Genomic DNA, 20,357 nt, shown 5'->3' with positions numbered 1-20,357 from the left:
ATGAGATGATCATTTCAATTAAGGCTCACTGCGGCATCCATTATCAACTGGGACCTCTGCATCGGGCAGTGGAGGACCGTCACCGGCACTCGGGGGGCTTTCAGCAGAGTGCAGCACCGTCCATGCATCCAGCAAGCAAGGCAGAGCCAGAGCGCCAGTGGGGCAGCTCCAGACCCCAGTGCCACCCAACAGGCATATGCTGACCCTCAGCTTCCACAACCTCCACGGGCAGGTGGACAAGCTCAGCTGGGGCTGGTCACCCTCTCATCCTCCCAGATGTTCCTACCTTGAATAAATCATAGAGTTCCTCTAGGTCTTCGGGGAGAACTGAGACTTCTGGAATCACGACTCGGAGCTTGAGGAAAGAACCAACAGCCAGGCGGTGAATTCTCTGCCTGCCCCTGAGAAGGCCAGAGGGCCAAGCGGGTGCTTCCAGGGGGGGTGGGACATGTCTCTCCACCCCCTACCCCCAACCCACCCCGCAGGCACCAGCTCCCCTCCTGGGCAGATTCTGCCCTCCTGGAGAGGAGTCTGTTCCTGACATCAGTGACTCAGGACAAATGTTTAATAGAAGTAAACACCGGGAAAGCCAGAGTCCGGGCAGGAAGCTCCTCCAGGATAACAACCATCAACACTACAGGGCCCTGCGCTGGGCATGTATCGTCCCGCATTTGACTCCATGTGATGGGCATTATTAGCTTTAGTTTACAGCTGGGGAGACTGAGGCTCGCAGTGGTTCACACACTCACCAACTGCCTGACTCTAACATTGGACCCCTGCTACTGCTCTGCCAGGTCACTCCCCGCCCCCCACCCTGGGTCAAGCTGTTCATTCTCATGGGAGGTGCACCAAGCCCAGCTCAGCGCCTCGCTGCCACACAGGGGTGCTGAGGGGGCCTCGACTCACCACGTTCTGCTTCGTGGTGTCCTCGTGGCCCTGGAGGACCCTGATCCTGTGCTTACGGCGCATGTGCTCAATCTGAGCCACGGACTGGTCTCCAAACTTCTGCAGGGAAGGGACGGACGACTTGCTCACACAATCCCTTTTTGCATCCAGACAGGAAACAAGGGACCTCCCTGGAAGTCCATCTCCCCAGAGAGCTGGGGGTGGGGGCAGGGATGGGGACCCCCCAGTACCTCGTAGGAGTCCCGAATCAGGTCGGCAATGTCGGTCACAGGACAGGGCTCCTGGTCGTCGGAGAAAAAGGCATGGTGGCTGCCAACTGGGGGTCCAGGGCTGTCCTCGTTCTTAATGTGATCCAGAAACCTGGGCACACCAGCCACCGGAAAAGCACAGGTTCACCCTCCCCTGGGTACCCCATGGCCCCTGCCACCTTCATGGGGGCCCCTCGACACGTGGTGGTACTTCCATCCCAGCTCATCTGTCTCTAGATACTGGGAAGAGGGCCAGGCAGCAACTATGACACTTGCTTTAGAAAAATGGGGAAACAGAAGTAAAGCCAGACTTGTCAGCCTGGACACCACGGAGAGGTTTCCAGGGGTTTGAGACTCTCCAGTGATATAAATATAAAATTCCGTGCATACTGCAATTTTAAGCTTCCGCAATATCCTGAAAAGGCACTTGTCATCCAACTTCCCCTCAGCTCTGAGAGACCCAGGTTCCCATCCCCAGCCCAGCGGGACTCTGCTTTCACTGCATCACACCAGCCCCTATGCGCACAATGTCCAAATCCTCCACTTGGCTGCCTGAGGCCCCATTTCCCTGTGGCCACCTGCCCGCCCCTGCTCAAGGCCACTACGAATCCATCTAGACTCAAGATGCTTGGATCTGCTCAGAGGAAGGCACCGACGTCCTCACCTCCTGCTGTCACTCCGTGGGGAGGTAGGAGGAATGGGGGCACACGTGTCAGAGTGGGAAACTCCCACAGTGATGGCCCTGCCACCTGTCCCACCGCTCAGCTCCCTAGGTCCAGCTGCTGCCCCTCCCCTCATCAGGCAGAGGCACCAGGCCCACCTGCTGAGGACCATCAGGGCCTGGCCGTCATCCTTGCTGCGGCACAGGTCCTCGGCGTTGGCCTCCAGCACGGCCAGCCCCAGCTGGAAGATGGCTTTGATGCCGTCATAGAAGAAGCAGTCGACCACATTCACCGCGCTCTCCAGGGGCATGATGCTGAGAAACAGAGTCAGGAACCAGGAGAGGGAGATGGACGCCAGGGCTGAGAGATCCTGCATGTGCTCCGCCAGCTCGGGGAGCTGCTCCTTGATGAGCTCCTCAAAGACGGACTGGTCTACCTGGGCCCCTGGAAAGGAATCCACAGAGACCTGGCTGGAGAGGGATGCAAGCCCTCTGAGGTCAGCCTAAAATTAATGCCACTCTGGGATCCACAGAACAGTGCAACGGGACTGCAGTCCAGAAAAGGACTCAAAGTTCATGGATTTCGGATGTTCTGACCAAGGTAATTTAATGGGGAAAGGAGAGTGTTGTCCAAAAATAGTGCTGCATCAAGTGGGTATCTTGGGGGGAGGAGGGAACCTGGCCTCCTACTTCACGCCATACAGAAAAATACACAGCAAATGTGTCAAGGACTTAATTCTAAAAGCTAATGCTGAAAAACATCTAGAAGAAAATACAGAAAAAAGGCAAATCTTCTTAGACACCAATACATTAACCACAGAAAAAAGTTATAAACTTGACTTCATCAAGATTAAAGACAGGTGTTCTTCACAAGACACCATGAAGAAAATGAAGGTGCAAAATCCACAATTCCCTGGTGGCTCAGCAGGTCACGGATCTGGCATTGTCCCTGCTGTGGCATGGGTTTGACCCCTGGCAGGGGGAACTTCCACACGCCGTGGGTGCAGCCAATAAAAAGTTAATGCAAACTTCGATCTCAAGAGAAAATATCTGGGACTCATAGCCTGACAAAGGTTTTGTCATCAAAAGAAAGAACTGATGCAACTTAGTAACAGGAAGTCAATAACCTAATCTTTTTTTTTAAAAAAAAAAAAGAGGCAAAAGATGTGAACAGACATTTCAAAAGTGATGATAAACAAATGGCCAGTAAGCACAGAAAAACAGGTTCATCATCTTTAATAATCACCAGGGAGAAATTCAAATTAAAACCACCATAATAGGAGCTCCAGCGGTGGCGCCATGGGATCGGCAGCCTTTTGGGAGCACTGGGACTTCTGTCCGCATGAATTCCCTGGGTACCAAGAGCAACACCCCTTCCCTTTCCAGGCCTCAGCATCAGTGACAAACCTCTTTGGTTTTTACTTTTCAATTTGCTCTTGGAGCCTAGACATTTTTTTCCTTCTTCAAGTCCAGCTATCCATGTAAAATCACTTATGTGTTCTTTATCCAAAATCTGTAAGTGTTCATGCAAGAGAGCAATCAGGTTACCACATTCTACCCTTGCCAAAACTGTGTAAAGAATCACACTAGTTAGTTTTGCAAAGTCAAGAGTCAAATGGTGTCTGTGCAGAGACTAGCTGAGTGGCACGGGGGACTGGATCACCAAGACTGGTGATCGATGCTTTGGCCCCAGTTCTATCACCATCCCCCGGGACAGAGCGGGAGGAAGGGGCAGTTACCAATGACTCGGTGGTTGAAGTAGTCAGGCAGCATCCGTTCACACACAGCAACCAGCAGCCAGAAGGCTTCCTCCTCCTTGGCGTACAGCAGCAGAACGGAGGTCAGGATGTTCATGGACTGCTCCGGGGATGGGGAGGGGTCACAGGGGTGGGGACAGTTACTGACCAGACTGTGTGGCCACCACGGAGACTTTAAAAACCACGCTAGCTCAAGTGACCCACAAGAGTCACAACCGCATAGATGAGAGATGCAGCATAGCAACCACAGGACACTGAGCTGCAGTGACCACGGTATCCATGTGGGCCTCACAGACACACAGGGCTGAGTGATCAGCCACCGCTCTGCCCCATCCTCAGGGAGCAACGCTGGGCTGAGCTCTGGAGGCTGCCTCAGGCTTGGATCCCAATCAACTACCTCTGTGTCTATGTTCAGACAGACACACACACCTTCACTCGCCCACTGTTTTTGCTTATTCATAGGCAATAAAGCTTACGATTTTATCTTTCTAAATCTCAAGATGCTTCTCTCACCCTATCTCCTCTTGGGGTTTTATTTTGTGCCTGTTTTTTCTGAGCAGACGAGTAATCTTCCTGAGTAACTCAGGAGCCACTTGGATGACGTCCTCCCTCCACATGTGCTTCTTGGAGGAGAGCGATCCACCCCAAATATCTTTTTCCTCCCCAAATACCACTGCCATTTCAAAAATAATCCCTATGGAGCTTCCATCGTGGCTCAAGGGAAATGAATCTGACCACTACTCATTAGGAGGTAGGTTCAATCTCTGGCCTCACTCAGTGGGTAAAGGATCCGGTGTTGCTGTGAGCTGTGGTGTAGGTGGCAGATGGGGCTTGGATCTGGTATTGCTGTGGCTGTGATGTAGGCCAGCAGCTGCAGCTCCAATTTGACCCCTAGCCTGGGAACCTCCATATGCCGTAGGTGTGGCCCTAAAAAAAATAGTAATAATAATCCCTATGAACTATACCCAATCACTTGTGATGGAACATGATGGAAGATAATACGAGAAAAAGAATGTATGTATGTGTGTAACTGGGTCACTTTGCTGTACAGCAGAAATTGACACAACACTGTGAATCAACTATAATAAAAATTTTTTTTAATTAAAAAAAAAAATCCCCATGACTTCTGTACGGTCTGGAGAGTGAAAGCTCCATGCAGCTTTCCCTGTCCTACAGTGGAGGCCTGGAAGCCGTGAAGACAGAATGAGTGGCCTCCCACAGATAGAGGCCCAGCTCTGGGTGACGTCCCTCCTTCCAGAGGGACAAGCTCAGCCTGCCTGATTCACACCACATCCGAGGCCTGGGGGTTGGCCCAGCATGGGGGCTATGACCTGCAGTGTGGCTCACCTGGCAGTACCCGATCTGGGGGTTCCGGTGGGCATAGGCTGTCAGGACTCTCCTCAAAGCAGCGATTCCCGTTTCGTTTTGGAAGGCGGGGTGCTCCGGTAAGGAGCGGTGCAGGTCCCGCTCTATCTCCTCCGTCACCAGGCAACACTTTCCCATGGACTCCTCCACCAGGTTACCATAGTAACCGGGATGTGCAGCGAGGTCAGTGACGGCATCTGAAGATTTAAAAGCAACGTTTTGGGGAGTTCCCATTGTGGCGCAGTGGTTAACGAATCCGACTAGGAACCATGAGGTTGCGGGTTCAGTCCCTACCCTTGCTCAGTGGGTTAACGATCCAGCGTTACTGTGAGCTGTGGTGTAGGTTGCAGACACGGCTCGGATCCCATGTTGCTGTGGCTCTGGCTTAGGCCGGCAGCTACAGCTCTGATTCGACCCCTAGCCTGGGAACCTCTATATGCTGCGGGAGCAGCCCAATAAATAGCAAAAAGACAAAAAAAAAAAAGCAACGTTTTGGGGAGAGGGTGTTGATCAGGAGAGAGTCCATCTGGGGAGGGACTGTCCTATCAGAAGACCTCAGTGGTGTCTTGCTACTCGAGGGACAGAAAATAATTTGGAATCATACACAACCCAAAGGAACTTCATTTCTGCTAAAAACAAAAAGAAAGGAAAAACAGAAATAACATGGCTTTTCTAAAAATAATCTTTTTTTTCCTTCTCTTTTTACTGCTACACCTGGGTATGTGGAAGTTCCCAGCCTAGGGTTTAAATCAGAGCTGCAGCTGGTGGCCTACGCACAGCCACAGCCATGCCAGATCCAAGCAGCATCTGTGATCTACACCACAACTTGTGGCCAATGCTGGATCCTTAACCCACTGAGCGAGGCCCGGGATCGAACCCATTCAGTTCATGATCATGAGAGATCCTCATAGATACCAGTTGGGTTCTTAACCCATTGAGCCACAATGGGAACTCCTAAGAATAATCTTATTTAAAGGGGGGGAAGCACATACCAGAAATAGCTTCATTACTATGCTTTTTGGAAACTGTATTCCCTAGTAATAGATGTGTGTGTGTGTACATATATAAACACATCTGTATGCATATATACACGCATGTATACTTACACATACACACACATACAATTTTCATGCATTTCTTCAACAAGAAACTATGGAGCACTTGCGTGTTGAGCACAGGAAAAGGCACAATTATGATTAAGTGATGCTGGCAAAGAGGGAGCCAATAAGCCGCCAGCTGGAAGCCCTGGAGCCTGGGTTCATGCTCTGCAGGAAGCCAAGCACAGCCCACGTGCCCCTACCCCTGCCCCAGCCTCTGCCAGGCAGCGTGGTGGATGAGTGACCCCACACAGCAGGGGGAGTCCGTTCACCTGCCAGCCAGCGCCAGGGCACCTGTGGTCCAGCTGGTGTCCCCTGCTGTGGGGGAGGGGGGAGCATGTGGGGCTCCAGGGCCAATGCATCTCCACAAAGAGAGGTTCCAGGAAAGTCAGGGAGCAGGAAGGACCCAATTCTGCCTTGAACTGCTACTTCACGCATTTCCATTCTGACGAGGTTTAGTATATACCTCTCCCCAAGGCTCCCATCCGCAGTGACTGGTCCCCAGGGTTCCCATGAGCACTCGACAGGGGCATCCTCTTGTCACAGGGGCCCCACACTACCAACCATCACTGACTTAGCAGACCTTTTCCTCAACAAGGGAAATTCTGTCATTTGCATGAAATAGCAGCTGGATAAGAAATGACCAAGCACTGTTGTTGTTTTTCAAATAAAAAGTATGTGTGTGCTAGGTGAAGTCAGTCAAAAAGAGAAAGACAAATACTGTGTGACCCTGCGTATATGCGGAATCTAAAAGATGGCACAGATGAACCTACCTAAAGACCAGAAACAGACTCACAGACATAGAGAACAAACCTGTGGTTGCTGGGGTGGGGGAATGGGGGGGATCAGAAGTTTCAGATTAGTAGATGCAAACTAGTATATATGATGGATAAACAACAAGGTCCTACTGTACAGCACTGGGAACTACATTCAATATCCTGTAATTAACCATAATGCAAAGAATATGGGAAAAAAAATGTATATATGCGTATAACGGAGTCACTCTGCCGTCCAGCAGAAGTCAACACAACACTGTAAATCAACTATCCTTCAATAAAATAAAAAAATGTGTGCCCCAGTGTGTATTCACATTCATATAAGAGGCCTAGAGGACACCACCATGTGGCACTAGCAGGTGTCACCTCAGGTGGTGGGATCCTGAGTGGAGTCACTTTCTTTGCTCACTTCTCTGTGTGAATACGGGCTGTTTTTATTAAATACAAAAAGAGCAAGGACTTTTTTTTTTAGCTGCACCCATGGCATGAGGAAGTTCACAGGCCAGGGAGCAAACCCATACCACGGCAGCCACCAGAGCCGCAGTGGTGACAACACTGGATCCTCAAAGTGCTGAGCCACACGGGAACTCCAATACCAAGGACATTTTTAATTTGACAAAGGAGGGTTTCACTGGTGCTCAGTGTGGGGCGGGGTGGGGGTGGGGGGACAGCCACAGAGACAGCCACGAGGCAGCGGGAGGCTCAGCCAGTGGAACAAGGTGAGCAGGGGTCGGAGAAGGACCTAGAAATACCAACTCAGGGAGGCCACCCAGTAGCCAGAGCACCCAGAGTCTGTGTCTGGGCCTCTGCGACAGAAAAAGAGGGTGCTGGGCTGTGTGGGTCCCCAGGGAAGGCAGGGCCCTGGCCACCCCCTCCCCCAGCTCCCTAGAAGGAGCAGCAGAGTCATACCTTGGGCCCCAGGGCCTTCCCTTCCTGCTCGAGGGAACCCACTGGGTGGGACCAAAGGCTCCCAGAGAAATGCCTGCCTAGGAAGCCATTGCACACATGGGACCCCAGCCTCAGCCCATCTGTCAGTGAGTGTCCTCATGAGACCCTCACACGTCCCTAAACCCCAGCGCAGGGAGAGTCCCTGGGTCCAGAAGGAGGAGACCTGCAACCCCGCTGAGACACTGTGTCCTCAACACAGGAAGAACCAGCCGACGTGTGCCCTGAGGATTTACTTTCACCTGCTGCAAGTGGGCAACTTCTTCCCATCCTAGAAAGACACCTTGCACCCAGGGGGTTCTCAACAGAATCTGAGGACGAGGAAGTGCCTCCTAAAGTCATGTCTAAGGGAGAGATGACCACTGCAGCCTGACCACACACTGACCAAGGACAGCAAGGCAGCCGGACCAAGGCCCACAGTTACTGCATGGGGGGTTCTGAAATCCTCCGCCAGGCATCTCACAGGCAGAGAGGTCCCGTCTGTGAGCACACACACACGGAGCTCAGGTTGGGCCCTCTACCTGGTATCTGCTCCAGAAATAAAAGCTGACCTGGGGAGCTCCTATTGTGGTTCAGCAGGTTACGAACCTGACTAGTATACGTGAGGATGAGGGTTTGATCCCTGGCCTCGATCAGTGGGTTAAGGATTTGGCATTGCCATGAGCTGCGATGTAGGCTACAGATACAGCTCATATCCCCTGTCGCTTCTCTGTGTGAATACGCTATGGCTGTGGCGTAGCCCGGAGGCTACAGCTCTGATTGGACCCCTAGCCCAAGAACTTCCATATGCTGTAGGTGCGGCCCTAAAAAGCAAAAAAAAAAATAACAGCCTGGAGACACCAGAAACACTCACCTGAGAAAAGGAGCCAGAGTTTGCCTCGTAAAGACTCGGGGATCCCCATGGCTACAAGCTTCCGGATCTTCTCTGTGCGAAACATGCACACCGTTCTGCCATACTCCACAAAGTGGTCGTTCCACAGGCTGATTTTGATCTGTTCTCTGGACTGGAAGTGGAAACAGGCTTAATGGACAAAGAAGCTCACTGCACCTTCCACTGCAGCCCATCTGTGAGCCTTCACAGGGGGACGTCCCCCTGCAGATAGAGGGACCAACAGGGATGGGCAATTCACTCCACGGATACTTCCAAACCTCCTCCAGCCCAGGGATGTCAAGGTTGCCAGCCTTTCAAGAGCTCAGGGCCAGTGGGAGCATTTAGACAAATAAAATGCCATTTCCTCTGCAAAGGTGACAGTAGGCATACATTCATCGGAATGCTAAAGTAGCGCGAAGCACTTGGGGGGAGGGGAGGGGGGGGCGTTAGGAGAAGCCCTTTAGGATGCTGGCCCCAAGCCACCTGCCGAAACTCAGATCAGCTCAGAGGGCAAAGGGGAGCCAGGAGCTCTCAAGATTTGCCTTGAACTTCCTGACAGCAGGAGGAAAAACCAAAATCTGACAAAATGACATTGTTCTCATCAGCAGATTTCTCTAGGCCACAGAAAAGCCTTTAAAATTATGGATTTTTAAAACCTTTAAACTTCCTAGATGGCAGAGATTTTTAGTGCCTTTTAAACAGATGTTTCTATATGCTTGTCATGATCTGTATTCTCCAGTGATGGGAGATGTTGACACATATGGTCAATATTCTTAGGTGTTTAGTCAACAAGCATTCATTGAGCATCTCTGTAAAGCACTCAGAAAGCTAACAATCCATGATACACACGCCGTTAAGGGGCCAAGGTGCAGCAGTAATGTTCACAGCCGCCCTGGTACTCCTGGTCCCAACACAGCATCCCTCCAGTCAGGGGGCCATCTCAGAGCAGATTTCTAGTCTATTCACATGCATGCATCGCCCTAGGACTCTCCCTACAGAGAGGCAACTGTCAGTGACTGCAACAAAAGAATCCTTAGTTCAGTAAAACTAAAAGACAGCCAGGGGCCAGAAAACAAATTCTGTACCAAGGAGCCACACAGACACCACTGGATAAAAGGAGACAGACTTGTTCAGCACCCAAAACCCCCACAAAGGCCAGCACTGATGGTGCCACCTGAGGGGACAATGGGAGTGGACAGCCACTGCCCGCAATCATCCTACCACATCTTCCACCCACCCGGGGCGCTCAGCAAACGGGCACCGCTGACCTGCTTTTGTTTTTGTCTTGTTTTGTTTTTAACATTTTGCTCTTTTTGATGCTTGCCTATGTGTTCTTTATTTATTCTTATTTATTTTTTGTCGCACTTGGGCATGTGGACGTTCCCGGACCAAAAACTGAACCGGCTGCACAGGTGCGACCTAAGCCACAGCAGCAGCAACTCGGGAACCTTAAGCTGCTGTGCCACCAGGAATTTCCCTTTTCTGCTGTTAATTTCTGCTTTTAGCCATTGAGGAAAAAAGGGAGATAAAGAGGGCCATCCCTCGCACCCACGGTTGCCTGGTAACCTGTGCCACGCCCACCACTGGGAAGCCACACCTCCACCCTCAAGGGAAGCCACGCCCCCCGTCTGGGGGAAACCACACCCCCACCACCTTTCCCCCCCCCCCCCCCCGCCCCCCGCCCCCCGACCGCGACCACGTGTGCACGGTGAGGACAGAACCCAGTCACCCACCAATCTCGAGTCAGGGCTCTGGCTGCCTGACTGCCGGAAGGCAGCTACCAGGGCCTCAGGGTGCAGCCGTGGGTTCGTCTCTTTCTCCCTTTCCTCGTTATTTTGTGAAGACAGCGTTTCAAGACCCCCAAACCTGTGGTCGCTGCACATGTTTGCTGAATAAAACACAGGGGAAGTCTACAAGGGGACAAACAAGAGAGAGAGAGAGAGAGAGAGAAGTCAGTGCTTTAGGTACAATACCGTCTTGGTGTTGCCTTTGCAAGTGTGAGCATCCATGGCTTTCTGTTAAGAACTTGTGGGAAAAACAGACTAACATTAAACCCACAGGTGTGATTCCCAAGGTAGGAATCTGGTCCTGGGTGCCTCTCCTGGTGAGGCTGCTCATGGCACAGAGCATGGCCCTAAGTGGGGGCCAGGAAAGTGCCCCCAGGTCCTGGAATCGAGGATGACCATCTCCAGAAAAGAGCTCTGAATACTGAGACTTCCTTTCCTGCTCTCCTGTCAATACTCCAGCGAGAACAGGTCTCAAAAGGGGAGGAAGAGGGTGTGAAAGAGTAGGGAACCAGGTCCCAGCAGATCCAGGTCTATTTTTGCAGCTGTCCAACCTTAAAGGCCATGAAGCTTTTCTTCCAGCAACTTACATCTGCCCCCAAATAACACCATCCCTCCAACCTCAGGGGGGGATGGGAAGGGGGTGCTGACCCCTCTAAGCAGGGAAGCAGAGTCCACTCACCTGTGGGCTGTTTCCCCATCACACCTTCCAACCTAGGAGGGAGTGGCCTGTCAACCCCTCTAACACATTAGCCTCTCCGTCCTGTGGGCGAGACCCCCACCAACCCTCTGACTCTGCCATACCCTCTCAGCACACCCAGGGCATCTGAAATGACACCCGACCCTCTGTCACATCATGCCCGGTCATGGCTAATGGACTGTTCTTGGACCCAAGTGGATCAGCATTACGGGCTCTTCCCTTTAGAGACCCTTGCCCTAGAGCTGCTGAAAAGGGGGTTTTCAATGTCCGGAATCCCACCGTTTCCAAGGATCATACCACATCTTCATCCCGAGAGGTGTCGTAGCGCACGGGGTGGTCCGCGTGCACCTGCTTCAGCCGCGCCAGCAGACTCTCCACCAGGCTGTCTCGATCCCGTAGCTCGATGAACTGAAAGGCCATCTTGCTCCTGACACTGACGATGATGGGGCTGGGCAGCAGACTCGTGTCCTCCATCTTCTCAATGCTCACCACCTTGGCGAAAAACCACACGCTCAAAGGCACAGCCAGAGAGGAGGGAGGCAGGCATTTAACTGCAGGTTCAGAAACTATCCCAAGACAGGAGGCAAAACCCAGGAACGACAGTAAGGAACTGGTACAGCATCAGAAAGTATGGAGCATATTCACAACAGCCCAAGGGACAGTAATCCAAGTGTCTCCTGATGGATGATGGATGAATGCAACAAGGTCTATACCTACAATGGAGTATTATTCAGCCCTGAGAGGGAATGCTATTCTGACAGGTGCTACAGTAACGATTCACCTGGAGGATGTTATGCTTAGTGAAAGAAGCCAGCCACAAAAGGGCAAATACTGTAGGACTTCACTTACATGAGGGACCTAAAGGAATCGGATTCACAGAGACTGAAAGGAGAGTAAGGGGATGCCAGGGGCTGGGGGAGGGGGAGCTAGTGTTTAATGCGGACAGAATTTCAGTTTGGGACGGGGGGGGGGGCGAAAAAATTCCAGTGATGGGTGCACAACATTGTGAATGTATTTCATGCCATTGAACTATAACACTTGAAAATGGTGGAAATTGTAAATGTTGTGTATATAATACCACTATCAAAAAAAAATTATATAAGCAACTCCAGGACTTCTTGCGCCACTCATAAGTAAGAAGACTTGGAAAATGAAGACGTCTACTGCAGAAAAATGGAGCTCAATCACATGAATGAAAAATGTTGTTTTTCTGAATAGTGCTTAGTCCGTATGTTCTAACGGCAAGAATCTGGAAGTCTCAGCATGTGACAGAGCAGTGGATCATGTCGCAGCAGACATGCCCTGAAACCACAGGACTGACCATATCAGATCTAGAAACAGGCTCCATTTCCAAGAAGAGAATTGTGGCATTTTATAATTGGAAGGGAAGCATTTTTTTTAAAACCATTTTTACCTTAAGTTCCAGGAGGGTTTTTGACATTTCTTTTCAAAAGGTGATGCTTTTTTGTAGGTCACCTTTTCCCCCTGCTTTTTGTGGGTGAAAGGGGAGGAGTCATTTCTCAGGGCTGCTGGAAAATCTCTCCTTGATAGCCAGGTACTTTTTAATAATAGCCTTATCAATAATGCAGAGGCCAGAGTGCCTCTCATCATTCACTTGTGTGCACCTTTCCCACTGTCCCCGCAACAAGAGAAAAAGCACTGTCCCGTGGTCCGCTGAAGGCCATGCCTCCCTCGAGACCCACCCAGCCTCAGCCAGCATCCTTCCTGCATCCGCATCAAGGCAACCAAGGGCCCAGGGACAGGATGGGGGCAGCGTCTACCTCTCGGAGTGGGAGGATGACTTTGCAGCAGCCGTCTTCCTTGCTTGCAAAGCAGATGTAACTGTCAGAGGCAAACATCCGCCCAGCAGTGTGACAGCGACTGAAGGGTGTCCAGAGGGAACAGTCCAGGACAGCATGCAGCTTCTCCCGCCGCGGCAGCCTGAAGAAGGCCCGGAAGAACTCGTTCTGCGCCCGGGCCTCCAGGACCCTAGGAAGGAGGGAGGGAGGAGGGAGAGACAGGCACAGTGACTGCCGCCGCAAGGTAATGGAGGAAAATCCTTGCACCCCCCGCACAACCTGATACTGAAGGGGATGCAGAAAGGGGTTGGGCCCCAGTTTTCGCACATCGGCAGCCTCTTTGGAGTAAGAACCGAAAGCAGAATTTTTTCATCCCGCACAGAGGTGAGGCAGAGAACTCAACACACCAATGTGAGCCCTCTTCCTGGTTTAAGCAACACTGAGAATTATCACAAAACAAATGTGTAAGAATCTAGCATCAAAAGTCACCTAATAACAAGTGATGGCGAAGACACAGAGAAACTGGTACCTTCACACCTGGCTGTCGGCGATGGAAAATGTATGGCCACTTGGGAAAACAGCCTCGCATTTCCTCAAAAGGTTAAACACTAAAGTTACACATGACTCTGATCCTGAGTATTTACGCAAGAGAACTGAAAACACACATCCACTGGAAAACATGTACACACACATTCACAGCAGCATTACTTGAAATGGTCAAAACCAGGAAACAACACAAATGTCCATCCTCTGATAAAGGGATGAACACCATGTGACATGTCTGTCCAGGGGAGCATCATTCAGCCAGAAAAAGGAGTGACGTAGAGACTGGTGCTACAGCCTAGATGAACCGTGACAAGCATCCTAAGTCAAAGAAGCCCAATACAGAAGACTACGCACTGCTTGACTCCACCACTGTGCAACTTCCAGAACAGGCAAATCTACAGAGACAAGACATGGATCAGTGATGGCTCAGGGCTCGGGGAGAGGGACGAGTGGTGCGTGAGAATGCACTTTCTTCCCAGGGTGATAAAGATGTTCTAAAACTGACTGTGTGATGACAGAACAATTCTGAACATCCTGAAAATCTCGGAATGGTATCCTTAGGTATCCAAGTGTCTGGTGAACAAATTATAACTCCAAAGAGCTATTAAAAAGTTTAGATCTGTGCCTGATATAAATAAATGCTCAATAAACATTAGCATTATCCAAAGTCCAAGTAAAGGACCCCAGAAAGAAGCCCCATCAATCACATGAGTGTTGACAATGAACAATGGTGGTGAGTGGGGCGAGACCCTCCCAGGGGACCCTGATTCTTGACTCTCAAACCCAATGAAGCAAAAAGATAGCCAAATCACAACACTTCCAAATACCAATGGATTTATGTCACACTTCTACATTTTAGCAGATGGGAAACTCCAATGAACAGAGATGAAAACGTGTCTTTGTCACATGCAATAAGAGTTCCAGATTTATCTGCTAGGATGAGACTCTGCTTAGAGTCAGAAAGAGCAACACATGGCTGCCTTACTAACTGTGCGCCTGGACAGGACTTGCTATTTCCCACTGACAGCTGTAAAATGGAATTAATACCTACACATCCTGCTTCAGGGCATCCTTGTGAATATAAAATCAATACTGCAAAGAGAAAAAGCAGGTTAGAGGAATTCCCTGGTGGCTCAGCAGGTTAAGGACCTGGCACTGGCACTGCTGTGGCACAAGTTCAAGCCCTGGCCTGGGAACTTACCCGTGCTGTGGACCTGACCAAAAAAAAAAGGAAAAAAAAAAGTAGGTGAGGGAGTCTCCACTGTGACGCAGCAGTAATGAACCTGACTGCCTCATAGTATCTATGAGGATGCGGGTTTGATCCCTGGCCTTGCTTAATGGGTTGAGGATCCAGGGTTGCCATGTGCTGTGGTATAGGTCACAGAAGTGGCTTGAATCCCGCATTACTGTGGCTGTGGTATAGGCTGGCAGCTATAGCTCTCATTTGATGCCCAGCCCGGGAACTTCCATATGCCACAGGTGTGGCCAAAAAAACCAAAAAAAAAAAAACAAAAAACAGGTTAGAAATAGCATCTACCCATTTATATAAATTCTACAAAATTTATATATGATCCTATTTATATAAATTCTATATATGATCCCATTTATATAAATTCTATAAAATTAGGAGAAAGTGATGTGTAGAAAGACCTTCCCCAGCATGCTGATAGTGGTTAGCTCTGCCCAGTGGGCTTTCTGCTTGCCGCTCTGTCACTGTGGTTCTGATTTACATTTCCCTGATGATGCATGTCGAAGTTCTATGCCAGCGACCCAGGCTACAGTAGGGATGACGCGGGAACCCAGGCTACAGTGGTGATGTCCCTGCTGCACCATTAGGGAACTTCTGCTTTCCACTTTGATCTACTTAAGTTTTTGACCTGACCACACATTAGCTTTAAGAACAGATATGCTCTTTTCTTTGAGGAAAAGAACAGGAGTTCCCATCGTGGCTCAGTGGTTAACGAATCCGACTAGGAACCATGAGGTTGTGGGTTCGATCCCTGGCCTTGCTCAGTGGGTTAAGGATCCAGCATTGCTGTGAGTTGTGGTGTAGGTTGCAGACGTGGCTCGGATCTTGTGTTGCTGTGGCTGTGGCATAGGCCAGCAGCAACAGCTCCTATTCAACCCCTAGCCTGGGAACCTCCATATGCCTCGGGTGTGGCCCTAAAAGGACAAAAAGACAAAAAAAAAAAGCCCCCCCCCACCAAAAAAAAACAAAAAAAGAACAGCTTTTCAAATGTTGGGTAAATGTAAGGTTTCAACCTCTCCACCCGAGACTGCACCGCAGCCCAGGTGATCTTTCAGACACGTCCTGGGCTGAGCCCCTGTGAAGGGACCTCACCTCACTGAGGCCACACCACCTTCCCACACAGATGCCCTGCCATCCTGGTGCTCCTTTCCAATCCAGCCCTCATTTCACACCATCACACAAATGTTTTCCCAGGAGGTATCACACAGAGATGTGACATGAAGAGAAGATACAGGCATGTCCAGAAAGCCCTCTGGGCATAGAGAGATAAAGTATACAAATGCCACACATCAAAGTGGATCCAGTCACTGTGGTCCAGAGCTGCAGTCCCTTTAATACCTGACACAACGTGGACGGCTGTTTCCTAAGGACCCTGAGCGCCTGCCAGAGAGGAGCTGGGAGAACACGGGAAAGCACGGTGAGTGCCTGAGAAGTCCACGCTCTGTGACAACGGAAGCCCCTCAAGGTCCCCCCTCCTCCAAGAGCTGACTATACCCAACACATGTCCACTGCAAAACTTATATCCTCGTCCCCCAAGGATGCAGCCACACTGGCTTCATGGCAGCAAGGTCAGCCTTTCTCCCTGTGCACATCTCACAGGTGTGGCTCCAGCCACTGCTTAATTGAGCTGTTGTCCTGTCCTTCCTTGTCACCAGGGGAGACGGTAGTGAAGCCAAGGTGGCAAGTAACACCATCATAGCAGCTTGGGTGGAGCTGCAGGGCGGGTGGGAGGATTTCTATTTATGTTATGCCTAAACCCTTCAAATTAAGAATCAGGCGTGGAGTTATATGAGGCAGATGAAGAACAATTTTCTGTTCAGGGCACCTGCTGCCTCGGCTGCCAGCTCGGCGCCACCCCCTGCCCTGTGGCTTCGGTGCAGCTGGGGTGAGCCACCAAGTCTCCATTCTCCTTTCTGGGCTGTTCTCCCTTCACTGTGGAGGGCTGTCTTTCCCACACTCAACAGCCAGACCTGTGACCTCAGGTCACCAAAAAGGAAAGCAGCAGGTGGCACTTTCCTAAATTACCTTCCTGCCTCCTACAGAAAGCTCTCTTCCAATCCTGCCTTTAGGAGCTCTCTTTGTAGCTCAACGGTTAACGAACCTGACTAGGATCCATGAGGATGCGGGTTCGATCCCTAGCCTCGCTCAGTGGGTTAAGGATCCGGAGTTGCCATGAGCTGTGGTGTAGGATGCAGACTCAGCTCGGATCTGGCATTACTGTGCCTGTGGCATTGGCTGGCAGCTGGAGTTCCAATTAGACTCCTAGCCTGGGAACCTCCATATGTCGCGGGTGTGGCCCTAAAAATAAAAAAAAATTAAAAAATTAACCAATTCTGCCTTTAAATATGAGTCATATACGATGCTTCATGTTCTAAGGAAACTGAGATGAAGATTTGAAGACTTGAGAGGACACACAAGCCCCTTGGGAGCCCCATCCCCCACCCCCAGCATTGACGTCTGTTTCCCAGCAACAGATTGTTTTGATGCTAAATATATTACATGTCACCTGCTCTCTGGGAACAACATCAGAGACAATTCCACTGATCGCCACTGGCCTTTCTGACCCTCCAATGCTCAGTAAATACCTCCACTTTTCCTACATACAGATAACCAGGCCTGGGTCACGACCTCACACTCAGAGGGCAGCAGCGTCCGCCCACGTATGCATAGAGCACTGCCTTCCTCAGAAGTGTGTTTACACAAACCTCTTTCCCCTGTGACCCCCCAGGAGTACTAAGGAAATGAAGGATGACGCTGCCACGCGGCATCTTACGCAGAATGTGCAGCAGCCCAGGACCTCTAGGGACATGAGGCCAGCCCGGGCCTCAGACAAGGGGTGTGGTGTGAAGGCGGGCTCAGCTGGCAGTCCCCCGTCTCCTTTGAAAATCCATCTCCAGGACCCCAACAGACCAGCACTCAACAACCCTGGGCATCTCAGAGGCTCTTCCACCCAAGCAAAGGCTCCCGCCTCCATCCTCTGCTCTCCGTCCTTCCCCAGAGACAGGTGGCACCCCCACCAGGCCCGAAGCAGTGGGGGCCCTGCCAAGACGGGGATGTGGGCCTCCCATGGTCGATGGGCTAGCTCCTCAGGGCTATACAAGGCCAGGAGGACTCTGAGCTGGAATCAGGAGGCAAAGTCGAGAATATCACATCCGGGAGCCTATGAAGGTGCAAGGAGAAAAGCAGAAAAGGGGGTGAATCTGGGCAGGGAGAGGCCCCAGAAGTTTTGCAAAGCCAGCCGGGAGAGTGGAGAGTCAGCCAGACCACGGGGGTTGGGGTGGGGGTCACTCGAGGTCATCAGCCCCCGCACACGGTCAGATACTGACCAGAGGGGAAACAGCCTATTTATGCACCACATTAAGTGAGTGCTCCCAGCCAGTGGAAATAAATTTTAATGAGGATATCATGTAATTTCAACTCAGTGAAGCCCATTACCTCTCTAATGGCGCCCCACTAAAACCGAAGGCTACATACTCTCACTCCATCTCTCCCAACTTCAGAATCGGTATTTTCGGGTTGAAGTGTCAAGGCCTTTCTTTCCCCTTGTTCCTTCCCTCCATTTTCCCTCCAGGAAGCACCCCCCCCCCTGCCCCAGGCCTTGGCCCCCCTGCCCTCCCCGATACTTTTTTTTCATTTTGGGGGCCACACTCACAGCATATGGAGGTTCCCAGGCTAGGGGTCAAATTGGAGCTACAGCCGCTGGCCTACACCACAGCCACAGCAACGCAGCATCCAAGCTGCATCTGTGACCTACGCCACAGCTCAGGGCAACACCAGATCCCTAACCTGATGAGGCCAGGGATCAAACCCACCTCCTCAAGGATACTAGGCGGGTTCTTAACCCACTGAGCCATGACGGGAGCTCCCCCTTCCCGGATTTTGTAGCTGCAATGGACACTGGTCCAGGCCATCCTCTGGGGAGCCCTGCCAGCCCTAGGCAGACTGCCGGATCAGGGTGACAGTGCCCCATTCCATCCTCCCTGCTCCCTCCAAGAAGTCTGGCCTCACTCTGCACCCCTAAGTCCACAGGGAGAGGAGCCATGTGGCAGTCGTAACTAGTCCATAATCAGACCTCAAGGGCACCTTCCTAAAGCTGTTATCTGGGAAGAAAAGTAAAAATACCTCCACAAAAGGGGGCAATCAGCCCTTGTGACTGTGCCCTCGGCACAGAGAGGCTGTTTTCCTCTGCTTTCAACCTGGGCTGTCCTGGCAGGATATCAAGTGGACTGAGTCATTACCTGTTTATGGCCTCAGGCCTGCGTCTCCATGACGAAAAGCTGCAAGTGAGAACCGGCCAGGAAGAATGCTGGCAGGAATGGCATGCCTTTCACTTTTGCAGGAAGTCATTCAAAGCACAGCGACCAGCAAAACACACCATGGACCAGGACTCTGACATCTGTCCAGGGGCCCCAAGACACCCAGGGGCCAGGCGGCCCCACCACCGGCCGTCACTGGGGTCCTTTTTGCACTTTCTCTGCTCCCCTTGCTGCAAGTTTCCAGGGCTGGGCAGAGGGGGCGGGAAGGGAAGCCCTGTGGAATTCACCTGTTTCTGGAAAACTCCCAGCACCAAGGAGTCTTCTTGGTGGTTTTCCCAACAGGTCTTAAGGGCTACAGACCTCATACCTTCTTCTTCTTTCCTCATTTCTACTCCAAATTAAAAATGCCACATCTGGGAGTTCCCATCGTGGCTCAATGGCTAACAAACCCAACTAACATCTATGAGGATATGGGTTCAATCCCTGGCCTTGCTCAGTAGGTCAAGGATCCAGCATTGCTGTGAGCTGGGGTGTAGGTTGCAGACGCAGGTCGGATCCTGCATTGCTGGGGCTCTGGCGTAGGCTGGCAGCCACAGCTCTGATTGGACCCCTAGCCTGGAAACCTCCATGTGCCGCAGGTGTGGCCCTGAAAAAGACAAAAAGACAAAAAAAAAAACACATCTGGACATAGAGCTGTGATGGAACATTGGGAAATGTGCGAAGGATCCTCTGAGATCCCAAGGTCACAGGCGTGACCAGCACATGTCAGCTCTGAGCTTCCGAAAACCACGAGCTTCCGACTCCCACACCCATATCTGCGTGCAAACAGGTGAGAGAAGTGCACGCTTGCAGTGGTGACTCACAGGAGCCCTTGAAACAGTATACACACCTGAGATGTGTTTCTTCCTTTCTGACAGATCTTTGTAAGGTGGATTAAAAGTGAAACCGCAGAACTCAGATTGGGACTTGAACCCACAGTTTTGTATTGTTTGGGGCCACACCTATGGCATTTGGAAGTTCCTGGGTCAGGGATGGCACCTGTGCCACAGCAGCGACCCGAACAGTGACAATGCCCTATCCTTCACCTACTGCGCTACAAGGGAATTCTGAACCCACTGTGTTTTAATTAAAGTCACACACCTGGTCTCAGGACTTACTGAAGTTCAGGTTCTTATGTCTCAGTATAGAAGGAATTCAGCAAGAGGCAAAGTGATAGGTAAGAAGGAGATTTATTGAGACAGAGCATAGCCCTTCTAAGAAGGGGAGAACAGCCTGGAAGATACACATTCTATGGACAGACCGAGATCCGTCTCAAAGAGAAAGATAACACCCTGAAATATGTGACCGTGAGTGTTTATGGGCTGGCTAATTTCATAGGCTAATGAGTGGGAGAATTA

The 20,357-nt window shown here is 51.1% G+C and overlaps 1 protein-coding gene across 4 annotated transcripts in view; it reads right to left on the bottom strand.

Annotated features, from left to right (window-relative positions):
• The window catches only part of TBC1D8 (TBC1 domain family member 8), a 137,380-nt gene that overhangs the window by 25,043 nt on the left and 91,980 nt on the right, over positions 1-20,357 (bottom strand). For all 4 annotated transcript variants that reach the window (XM_047781407.1, XM_047781408.1, XM_047781409.1 and 1 more), the window contains 10 exons: positions 12,892-13,099; positions 11,408-11,602; positions 10,360-10,536; positions 8,609-8,759; positions 4,920-5,134; positions 3,555-3,672; positions 1,975-2,260; positions 1,137-1,266; positions 907-1,005; positions 287-355 (listed from right to left, as the gene is read on the bottom strand). In XM_047781407.1, the coding sequence (XP_047637363.1) occupies positions 287-355; positions 907-1,005; positions 1,137-1,266; positions 1,975-2,260; positions 3,555-3,672; positions 4,920-5,134; positions 8,609-8,759; positions 10,360-10,536; positions 11,408-11,602; positions 12,892-13,099 (1,648 nt within the window). The remainder of the gene's footprint in view (positions 1-286; positions 356-906; positions 1,006-1,136; positions 1,267-1,974; positions 2,261-3,554; positions 3,673-4,919; positions 5,135-8,608; positions 8,760-10,359; positions 10,537-11,407; positions 11,603-12,891; positions 13,100-20,357) is intronic.

Source organism: Phacochoerus africanus, chromosome 5 (genome assembly GCF_016906955.1).
Source record: "Phacochoerus africanus isolate WHEZ1 chromosome 5, ROS_Pafr_v1, whole genome shotgun sequence".
Lineage (NCBI taxonomy): Eukaryota > Metazoa > Chordata > Mammalia > Artiodactyla > Suidae > Phacochoerus > Phacochoerus africanus.
This window is presented reverse-complemented; position numbering and strand designations above follow the sequence as displayed.